Below are 11724 nucleotides of genomic sequence, written 5' to 3'. Positions count from 1 at the left end.
ATGAACCCCTTTGTTTACTCCTCAATATAGTTGTCGCATGTACTATATATTAAGATTTGCAGTACTGATTGAGGAGGTCCACACAAAAAGATAACTCGCAACAAAAAAATTAGTTTAAGAAGATATCGTTCAAGAAAGAAAGTATAATCGTATGTTTTGGGAAATGAATATCTGTAAATTCGAATCTCTTCATTTATAGATTCACGTTTATAAATGGTAGAATGTTAATTTGCAATGAACCTCGCCCCGTCCTTAAAGATTATCCAACCCCATTTCATTTTTCCTTTCGTCTGAAAATAACGATCACATGGCTTTTCTTTTGAAGAGAGAAGCTTGCCACAACTGATCTGACTGTAAATTTACTCAGTGCTATTTTTCCTGCAAGGAATTTTGCCTTTTGGTATGGTGAGCAGATGAATTAACGAGCATAGACATTAATTTTGTCATATAATTCAGAAATGAATAATTATCTAACAAACACTCTGGGGTGCTTATCTACAACAATCGCCCAAATGGAACAAGAATTTCCAAGAAATAAATGTTACAGCTGAAAACATTCTTATCCAGATCAACACCAAACATTGAACAGATAGGCTTTTGTTCACTACAACCTACCAGCATTACCACTTGTCAAATTGAACAACACCAAAAACTAGAATGCTCCATCTAAATCTATAAGCTACTTTTTCTATCAATACCCTTACTTCAACATTTCTTTAAAGGAAGAAAATGTGTGTCAAAGACATAAGAACAACACCATGTAGCATGAACTTGGGAGCGCGAAGAGCAGTGCCACCATCAGCTTCGATGTGCTCAGCAACATTGAAGTAACCTGTCGCCACATTGTACAATGAGCTCAACTTCTATAGTAAAACAATTTTTACACTCAAGTCATCTAAAAGACAACTTCAGGTATAAGAGGTGGGATTAGTAATCTGAAAAATAAGACAGGTTACCTGCTACAACAAGTTAAAATATAATGATAAAATCCTTTCAGAATTAGGTTAGTATATCATGTAGTATTGGGTAATATTCTCCTCAAGAATTTTGCTTTCGATACTAGAGAAAAAGCATAACATCAGCATGTTCTCTAAGTTTTTCTTTCAAAATGTTCTCACTTGCAACAATATATCTTTCGCGCATTTTTGTATAGTAAAGTAGACGGACTGGAGAAAGTTTAACCTCTTCTGGGGCCATAGCTACATCCTTCCTTGATAGTCTCTTCGAGCTCCCTAATGGTGGCCTTATTATAGAATCTGAAGTGTGACAGTATATTTCCAAGACAATTTAGCACAAGGTGTGTCTCCTTCAAGCATGGTCCGCTGCAATATTGATCGGTATATTCAGGTGGTACATTGAGATCCCCTGTCTCAGTCAGTCTATAAGCCTCCTCACAACTGGTGTATATCTGCAGCTTCATTTAAACTAAGTTACTCATCATTAGTTATTGCATTTCAAACTGTATTCCATATATATGCTATTTCCAACTATAAACTCACATATATAAGCGATGCTTTCGTGCTTAATTGCAACATAGGCAAAGATTAAGTGAGAACATTGATGTCTAAGAATTACTTACCTGCTTATCGCTGAAACATCGCAAAGCTTTAGAGAAAAGATAGCCAGGTTGAGCATCAGCTGTGCCAGTGCCGCCCTCATATTCATGAGGATAATCTCCGTTTTGCGATGAATATCCTCCATTTGTGCCTCGATAATTTGGCAGATATTCATTTTCAAGTACTCCTGCAGCTGCGGTTTGAGTCCCATAATCATCTGCTTTCCCTGTGAAGAACAATTTGCACTCACATGAACTGTCAGATGACTAGAAGATTAACATTGGAAAAAGAAGAAAAGTAGAAAGCATGTCACCTAGTGTGAAGGGGAAAAACAAGATGCAAGTCACGGCTAAAGCTTGAAGAGAATACTTCATGTTAATGGAAACTGCCATCTCAAAAAATGAGTAGTATATGACAGACATTTCAGAAAGGACAAGTTTGTGCTGATTATATATAAAGCAAGTAGTGCCTGAAACCAAGATCTTCTGTTGTATTTCACACGTAATAGATTCCAGAAAGTGAATAATTTCTCCAAGATTTAAAACAACAAATTTTTGGGGAATGTTCTACATTGAGGATGGTTGTAGATTTTATATTTGAAAATTTCAATTATGGTATGGAATTGTAACGAAGCTTGTAACTGAAGAATCTACAATAGTCAAGTAAAACAAGAGAAATTTCATGGGGAAAAGTAAAAGAAATGGGTGATCTGCTCGATGGAAACTTAAAATATTGGACGGTCTAAAAAGGTGACTAAAAGCAGAACGCAGTTGAACTGCAACGGCCATTACTTGCTTGAGGTCTTTTGCATTAGAAATCAAACCTAAAAGATCCATTCTTGTGCTGGAAGTTATCCTACATAGTACTGCTCTCCAATTTTCTAGAGTTCTATTGGATGTAGTGTCGTTCGTTGCCCAACTCACGCCATGAAGGCATTTTTAAAAATTAAAATAAAAAGCAAAAACGAAAAGGGCAATTTTTTTATAACTATGTCGTTCAGATATGCTAGCACACACCACAATTATTTTATTGAGTACCTTTTACCTCCCACCTAACCAAATCCTAAAACCAAAAAAGCTTTATGAGGTGCCAGCTCGCATATATTGGGTAATTCTACCCATCGAGTAATAAATACAACAGAAATTTTACGAGAGCTAGCTCGCACACCATAACTCTTCCATTGATACCTACTACCACCCATACAAGTATCTGGTAACTATACATGCCAAGTCTTAGAAACAAAAAAGTTTTACAGGGTCTGGTAGGGAAACATTTTTTATTTTTCATGTATACATAGCAAAAATCTTAAAGGTTACATGGAGGAATATGATAACTTAAAATCTTAGTCTTAGGTCAGAAAGCAGCAACAGAAAACCCAACCTCCAGAAGCAAGCCAGTGTAGCTTCGGTGGGTAGGAATAAGGGACAATATGAAGACCTACATTCATTCTTTAGATCAGAATATCAAGAATTCACTTTTAAGTGTTCAAATTAGCAAAATGTTACATGTGACTGGGAACAAACTTATAAATCGTTAGTCCTTGTCATGGTTCCTCATTCAAGCACCAAGTAATAGAAATACATTGATACAGGGGGGGATGTATCTTGAACTTTTGATGATTCCTTAGCCAGTAGTACTTCTGGGAAAGATAGGAGAAATATTGAAATAAGGTGAAAGACCAAGCCCTGAAAGTAAAACATTTTCAGCTAACACAGCTTTCAATGATCAAATATCTCCATTTCCTTTACGAGAAGGGGCTTAAACCACATGTCAGGAACCTATATTGCTATCCAGCTTATGTTTGGCCCTGTTTACATGGTTGAAGTAGTTAAGAAAAACTTCTTTCATAGAAGTGCATGAGCACAAAGACTTAAACCGGTCATGAGTACAGTTCACTCCATCTAGACTAGAACAGAGATGAAAAGGAAGAAAAGATTCATCATCATGTATGGAGGCAGACGAAAAACCTTTTACAAATTAACACCCAGGTTTCATGTAAAAGATCTAAACAAAGGCTCCCTCTTCGCGTTCACAGTGAAGCATCCATAGTATGTATTGGTTTGGTATTGATAAGAATGAGCCAGTAACTCCTTCTTCCTTTAGTCAGGTCCTTGATCTGAAAATCAGATTTCTTAAGATCAATTAAGCACCTCATTATTATTCCAAATCTCACAGAAAAACGAGTGCATGTTACTTTGCTTTTAACAGCTCATTCACTTCCTGCGCATAAAAGAAGGATGAAAATGAACTAAAAGTTTAAGTATAAAAATTTTCTTCATCCTCATTTTGAAGAAAAAAGTAAGCTGAAATATAAAAAATTACCAGAATTTCAACCCCAGTAGATATAAAACATCAAGATGTCACAGAGGAGATATACAAAGTGAAACTTACGCAATCCAAGACAAGCAAATTATAAAGGAGATATACAAAGTGAAACTTTCGCAATCCAGGACAAGCAAATTATAATGTAAACCAGCTTAAACAGCAACTCAATCAGATATACAACATCAAGATTTCTATAGAGAGATTAAGTTGCTCGGACACGGGTGCGGATCTAGAGATCGGATCCTTCGAGATGCAAATTCTAAGATTCGGGGATACAGATCCTAGTACGGATACAAGTGCGGGGATCCGACTAAAAATAATTAAAAATATCTCTAAAGTATGAGAAATTTTGTGGAATACTTACGTATAGCTTGTAAAGTGTGGATTTCTTTTTTATTCTCAAGTTGTAGATAAGTAAAGGATTGATTCCCTAGAGAAGGTATGCTATTTTCTTCAAATTTACCCTAGTTTTGGTTATGATTTCGGGAATCAAATTCTATCTCGTCTAGACTTTTTCCGTCCGTCGTGATCAAAGTACCCAAAATTGTTTGACCAGATCCGGCATGGATCACATACCCACACCCATACTAGTGTCGTGTCGACACGGGTGCGGCAACTAAATTGCGGTATCGAAGCAACCTACTAGAGAGATACCTAAAGTTAAACTTGCTGTTTTTCCAAGGCAGATCAATCAAAGACTGCTGCTCCTTGGAAAAGCAAAGCCACTCCTCATATAAAAGGGGAGATCTATTAGAATTGTGGTACAGGCACATAAATGCATGAGTGAAAATTCTAACCCCATACACTTTTCTAACAGAAGTCCTAAAAACAAGAATAATTTAATACAAATACTCTTCTACTAGGAGCATCTAAAACAATGCTTAGTGGAAAAGTCTCTATAACATTATCAATAGCTAAAAGATTGGAAGTCCTTGGAAACCAAAGACTCAGAGGTGTTGCAGAAATCTCCTAAAAGTAAAGGGTGTTGCGATAGCCACAGAATACCATCTCAGATCTAATAATTTTTATTGAATAATGTAAGTCTTGTGGTTTAAGAAATTGTTAAGCCAGAGAAGTTAAAAGCATGAACTACAACTGGGAATCACTTCACACATATGCACCTATCATTTCTGCTAGTTCACCATTATTAGAAAATCTCCAATTGCACAAATATTTTACATGGACAACGTTGTCCAATTGAAACCACCAAAAGTATTGTCGGACTTCAACCAAATCCCCGAACTACAACAATTCTTTTATTTTCAAAATTATGTAATTGATATCCCACAATGAAAGTGCTATAGAAAAAATTTATGATGATGTAGTCCAAGTCAAAGTTGTGTGCATCTCGACTACTTCACCAGGTACTTGCTACTTCCCACTAGTAAAAGTTATTGGATAACTCTGCCCACCACTACTTAAATAGATGTGAAGAAATCATCTAACTTTTTTGCCTCCACTGGAAGTTGAGTCCATTCCAACTTCATTGACGGCTAGGTCACCTTTGGGTGCTCTGCGAACATAATATGATTCTTTTCTCCTTTTTTTTAATAAAGGCTCTACAAACATTATATAATATGTACAACGTAATTAAAAATACCCAAATCAAGCCAACTATCTGTGCAAACTGGAGAATCCTTGTTACACCTAAAATAGAGATTAGATACAAAAGGAACACAACCTTAAACTATGGAGTTTTAATCCTTCAAACATTCTACTAAACCATTTTTTCCCAAATTGTATGGAAATTGCATAGGCAGTCTTTCTTCGTCGTGTCCATCTTGTCCTCCAATAAACCATTGCCTCTGCTACAGTTATTGGTTTTAACCCATGAAATATTAAACAAAATGTATATTACAAACAGCAAATCCAAAATTCAAAGCTACAATATTGAAGGATTAGCAATAGTAGGTAAAACCGACTAAAATGTTGACGTACACCTGGATGCTTCTTCCTTCATCAATTTAGGACCGGCTAGGAAGACGTATATTCAGGAAACCTAGCTCTCAACAGCTTCTTACTAGTAGGTCATAGGAATATTCAAAAAATCACGGAGTAATCTTTTTTCATTTGTTTAGACATTCACAAGAAGTAATTGAGTGAACTACTGACAGTAGTTCCACAGTCACTTCTTCGTATTTCGAAAAGGAAAAGAAAACATCATTGTAAGAAGACTCTCCATAATATTAGATATAGTTAAACCCCTGAGAGACACAACACATGTAGAAACATCTATGGTAGAAAAAATTACTGTAGCATAGCCTGTGAATGTAGACATAGTTGCATAACAGTCTATGGTCAAGAAGGAAGGTGGGAAAGAAACAGGGAACAACTGATGAAATTCTTTGATATATAGGATGAAAAAAAAAATACAATGCTGAATGAGGTGATCAACATCCTCTTCATGAGCGTTATACATACAACACAGCTCACTGAAACTCTTGGCCTCCTCAAATTGTTGGCTGCCAAGGTGGAACCTGACGCTGCACTCAATGCGAAGAAGCAACACTATTAGGTGCCTTGGACTTCCATAACGACAACAATATCGGGTTTGACCCATCCCCATTAAGTAAAATGTTATAGCATGACTTCACTGAAAAGCATCTTGTGGATACGCCATTCCATATTAACTTATCAGAATCTTATTTACCGGATATTCCATATTAATTTATCAGACTCGCCAATTAGTGTTCTGTAAGACTCTTCTACATCAATTCGTTCTATAATCATAATTGGGGTTTACTAAAAGATAAGTCAAATGATTACTGCCCACTGCACTTTTAAGTAATTCAGCAATTGTAGTCCTTCTAGCTGTCATGATGGAGAACACATTAGATAACTTTCAGATTATTTCTACACCTCACAGCAAGCCCTATCCTATCTGACTGCCATTGCTGACCAAAATAAAATTAACCTTAAGAAGTCTGTTCCTCACGAATATGGTCTCAAGAAGTCTAGAATTAATTTTCCATGCCAACACATCCTGAGCAGTCCTGAAATTTAGCTCCGACAGCAAAACGTGACTGCTATATTTTAAAACCCCTGATGACTCCACTAAGATGATTGCATATGCCATCTCTGACTAATGCTGTTTATATTTCACCGAAACAAAGAAGAATAAAGCAGTTCTGTTACAAATTAAGCCCAACGTACAATTTTCCCAGTTGACAAGTTATATTAGATGCTTCAACTAACATTATAAATTATGAACTGCTGCTTAGTAGTAATAGGTCACACCTAATTGCATACAATAGAAACATTTAAAACAAGAGAAAATATCTCTCAACAGAATACACAGATATTTGTCTATTGAGAAAGTCCTGTGACATCTTTCTATTTTTGATTTTGTCAATTAATTAGGAAAACTTATGACCACAAAATGACCACAAAAGTCAACATCTGATCATCAGGAGTCATAGAGTAGCGCCTTTACTTTATACACTTGTCCAGTCCTAGTCCATTAGACTGGCACTATATTATAACTAAATCCCACTTTTCCCTCTCAAGACATTTGAAAATCGTTTTCGGGAAAGGAATAAAATTTAAGCTCCTGTCCGTCTAGTAATTCTTTTTGTCCTTCTTGCCTCCTTAGCATCTTTTACCATTAGGATTTTATAATTGCAAATACAGTGACCAAAGGAGCAAAGATTGGAAGAAGGTATATTTTTATTTAGAAAAACATCAAAATAATTAACAACTTAGAAATCAAACAGACATATTTATCAAAAATAAAAGTGTATAGGGCAACAAAAGAAGTAGAAGAAAACGAGGAAAAGCTCAGAGACATAGAGGAGATTATAACACCAAACCTATAGTAACTTATCAGGAAATCAGTCATACCTATATTACATTCGGCTCCAGCCTGTTGAGACAATAGCAATGTTATGTTCATGGTGGGCTAACGAGCAGCGTAGGTTGTCGGCTTTAAGTGATAATCACTCCTAAAGAAAAGATACTATGAAGAAGTAACGGGTTCCAATAGCATCCCCCTTTTCCTGCACTCCCTTAAAACATCCCGAGCTTCTTCACTACATCTTGATTGGACAATTGAATCGAAATATAATTTACATGTGGAAGCGTCGGGGATGCATCCAATTGCTTCCATTGACAAAAACAAGTTCTTAGCTTCATCAAATCTCCCCGAGTTAAATAAGGCCCTTATAAATGCACCATAAGTATAATTATTAGGGCTCAAATCCAGTGTCGACATGCTTACAAGAAGCCTTTGTGCCTCATCAATCTTATTCATCCTACAAAAACTTTGAATTAAGGCATTGAAGGAGAAAACATCTGCTTTTATTCCATCATCTTGCATTTTTCTTAATAATTTCATTGATCCACCAACATCTCCGAGGACACAGAGTGAACGAATTAAGATATTGTAAGTAACAGCGTTTGGAGCAACTCCCCATTCTACCATCTCTGTGAAACAGTCTAAAGCATCGTCAATCCGATTTACTCTACAAAGGCTATCAATCAGTGAACTAAATGTGAAAATGTCTGGTCGAAAACCATGTTCCAGTAGCATGACCAGTAGCTCACGAACCTTGTCAACCTCCCCTACCTTAGAATGTCCACTAATAAGAGTGTTGAAAGTTACAAGATTGGGAGTGAGACCTCTCTGAAGCATGTCTTTAAAAGCCTCTGATGCTTTGTCCATCATTTTGATTTTGCAGCAGCAATCAATGACCCGGTTATAGAAGAATGTGTTAGATACAAGACCATCCTTAAACATCTGGAACAAATATTCATTCCCCTTTTCTACTTTCCCTGCTTTGTAAAGAACATCAACAAGTGCAAGATATATATCAATACTAACCTTCATACCTCGAACAGTGATAAAGTCTAACATCTGACAAGTATCATCAAGCTCTAATCCTTTGATTAAACAAGTCAGTACAATGTTAATAGTAGAGTTATCCAGGACGTAACCTCTATCAACTGATATTCTTAAAAGTTGGGCTGCTTCTGTTGGCAAAGAATTAGTACTAAGGCAATGTAGCACGGAAGCAAAAGCTATATTAGGCAAGGCAGGTTCTTTCTCTAACCATCTAGATAATAATTCAAAACCCTCATCTGGTGGCATACAACGAAATACCCCATTAACCAATGATCTTACAGTAGCTTCAGTTGGAACAATATTCCTATCCTTCATTCTCCGGAAGAGCTCAAAAGCCTCATCCACCCTTCTAGCATTGCAAAACCCATCAACCAAAATGGTGTAAGTAAACACATTAGGAGAGTATCCCGCTCCTTCCATCTGTTTAACCAGACGAATCGCTTCCTCCACAACCCCAACCTTACAAACTCCATGAATGAGAATATTATACGTAAACCTATCCGGATTACAATTATCCACCTGCATTTGCTGAAACTTTAGATAAGCTAAGTCAAGTGAATTGGACTTGACCAACGCATCGATCACTGCATTATACAACCTAGTACTAGAAGCGAGTCCCAAATAAGAAACCTGCTCCAAAATGTCAGCACAGTACTTCCCCAAGCCTAATCTCCCCCAACTACCAATCAGAACACAAAGCAAATCCACAGTAATTACATTTCCAGAGTGTCTGATATCCTGAACTAGCTCAGCTGACAACAAAAGGGGACCTTTTCTATACAGTACATTACCTAAGACCCCCTTAACTGATTGATTCTTGGCAAAAGAAGGGCAAATATTCGAAATCCAGATGTAAAATCTAAAAGGGTGTAATGGATTTTCTTGATTATGTAGAATACTAACAACTGCTTGCTGATTCAAAGTAACCCTCTTGGCTTTATACTCATGGTTTAGCAATAAATACCAGTCATTTCTTGCAAGAATCTGAGTAAAATATTCGTAATCAATACTACTTCCTTGAAGGTTTCGATTTTTAGCTGCAATTGAAGTGTTGGAACTCCAGTTCAATGAAGACTTACCGGGTGAAGTTTGTTCAGTGGTGGTGCAGCTAGTGGTCGCAACAGAGTCAAGATTTGAGGGTTTGGGAGTAATGGGTCTGAGGGAATTGTGGTTTTGTTTAGAGAGATTTGTGAAAGCAGGTGAAGAAGCCCTTGAAGCTAGAGAGGAGAACCCTCTCATACTCTTTCATTCCCCTTTGGAAATCACAGAGTTCAGTTCTGTATGCGAATATGTTTTGTTCTTTACTGTGTTATTAGTTTGACCCCTCCTAAGCTTCATGGAGAGAATTTAACCAAAGAGACCCTCCGTCTTGAATTAAAAAAAGAGCGACTTCTTTTAGCAGACTTTGTTTTCTCCTCTCTTTTTTTTTACACAATAAAGCTTGTGTGTGTCAATGACTAAAAAGTAAAAACAGATTAAATGGAGTGGAGACAAAATTATAAATACAAAAATGTTGGGACTTTTAATTAATCTTTTGGCAAAAATACATACATTTAGCCAATGTACCTCGACTAGACATAGGTGTGTCGTGGATATCCGGATCCGCAGATGTTACGATCCAAAATCCTAGAAAGGCTACGATGGCGCCTAACCCGGTAAGCCAACACTCAACAACAATAATAGAGTCCAATTATATAAGTCATCAACTGATTCGTGATATGAATAATAACACAGAATAAGTCATAAATCAATATCATAAGTACATAATCAATGACAAGGTCTAAACACGATTACAACTATCTAACAAGCACCCAAAACCCAATGTCACATCATCACGAGCATCTAATGAGAGTAACTAGTTTCAACTAAACAACAATAACATTTATCGGAAAAGAAATACATAGACAAAATTAGATATTTAGGGAAGAAGGACTCCATGTTTTGCGGATCGGATCAAGTGAAGCAGCTCACCACGAAGTTTTCAATAAAATACTCCTACTCAACTCGATTGGTACAACTAATACCAGTCTCAGAACCTGTACAAAAATATGCAGAAGTGTAGTATGAGTATAAAACTACGGTGCACAGTAAGTATCAAGTCTAACATCGAAGAAGTAACAATGAGGGGTCAGTATCAACACTTACTAACAAATCAAATAAGCATATGAAAAATAATTAGAACATGGAATAAAGTATGATATCATTAATCAACTCCATCAGTAGAACACAGTAAATTTGGAATTTAGACACGCTTTTCACATAAAGAGATATAATACAATATCAGCCATCTCAATTCTTTTCATAATCATGATATGAGTTCAACAATATTCATATATATCTAAGAGCCACTGTATGAGTCTATGCGACAAATGCATGCTCATGATCCAATACCAAAACCTCATTGCACAAAATCATATATATCACACTAGTCAAGTATCCAAACTAGCACCAACCTGGGTACCTGTGCTCACAGAACCCAAAGTAACATGGGTAATCACCTTACTCCGGAGGGACGTATCCATATCTAAGCGCAATTATGGGTACCCCGATCCACTAATAATAATACCGTTGTGGCGTGCAACCCGATCGACTCATAATACAATTGTAGCGTGCAACTCGATCCAACCAAAATATCATCAATAATCAATATTTGTTCACCATTTCCTTGATGCCAAAATTCTCATCTTTTCGCAATATCCAACTCTCCAACTCATGTGCATATGTATAAAATAATATAATAAAAAAGTAACAGACATAATAATAAAGATGCGGATAAAAGCCCATATGGCTAAAAGATGGTTATAGCTAATAAGGTAGTTTAGTTTATCTCAACAGTTCAGTAAATAGTTTTTAGCATTCAAAACCCCATTCATAATATTTAACATGAAGAAATTAAGCCACGTAACCATCAATCATGAATCAAATAAAACAAGTATATGATTAAAGAGTAATTAAAAAACTCAACATGAAAAAATAATCCTTTATGCTCAATTCAACAAGTCA

General features: G+C 36.3%; 1 protein-coding gene across 3 annotated transcripts; it reads right to left on the bottom strand.

Annotated features, from left to right (window-relative positions):
* Window positions 1-506: 506 nt before the first annotated feature.
* LOC107820499 (uncharacterized) lies at window positions 507-10090 on the bottom strand. 3 transcript variants are annotated; one of them, XM_075229539.1, is made up of 5 exons: window positions 7722-10090; window positions 3524-3776; window positions 1580-1782; window positions 1183-1408; window positions 507-832 (listed from the first exon to the last, which is right to left on the bottom strand). In XM_075229539.1, exon 1 carries the CDS (start codon window positions 9958-9960, stop codon window positions 7837-7839), a length of 2124 nt encoding a protein of 707 aa, XP_075085640.1. In that variant the 5' UTR covers window positions 9961-10090; the 3' UTR covers window positions 507-832; window positions 1183-1408; window positions 1580-1782; window positions 3524-3776; window positions 7722-7836. The 3 variants fall into 3 exon arrangements, with proteins under 3 accessions (XP_075085640.1, XP_075085641.1, XP_075085639.1); XM_075229540.1 differs by lacking the exon at window positions 3524-3776; XM_075229538.1 differs by lacking the exons at window positions 507-832; window positions 1183-1408; window positions 1580-1782 and having other exon boundaries at window positions 3022-3672.
* Window positions 10091-11724: the final 1634 nt, after the last annotated feature.

Source organism: Nicotiana tabacum, chromosome 14 (assembly GCF_000715075.1).
Source record: "Nicotiana tabacum cultivar K326 chromosome 14, ASM71507v2, whole genome shotgun sequence".
In the NCBI taxonomy this organism is placed as follows: Eukaryota; Viridiplantae; Streptophyta; class Magnoliopsida; order Solanales; family Solanaceae; genus Nicotiana; species Nicotiana tabacum.
The sequence above is the reverse complement of the archived record's forward strand: the minus strand, read 5'-3'. Positions and strand labels throughout refer to the sequence as shown.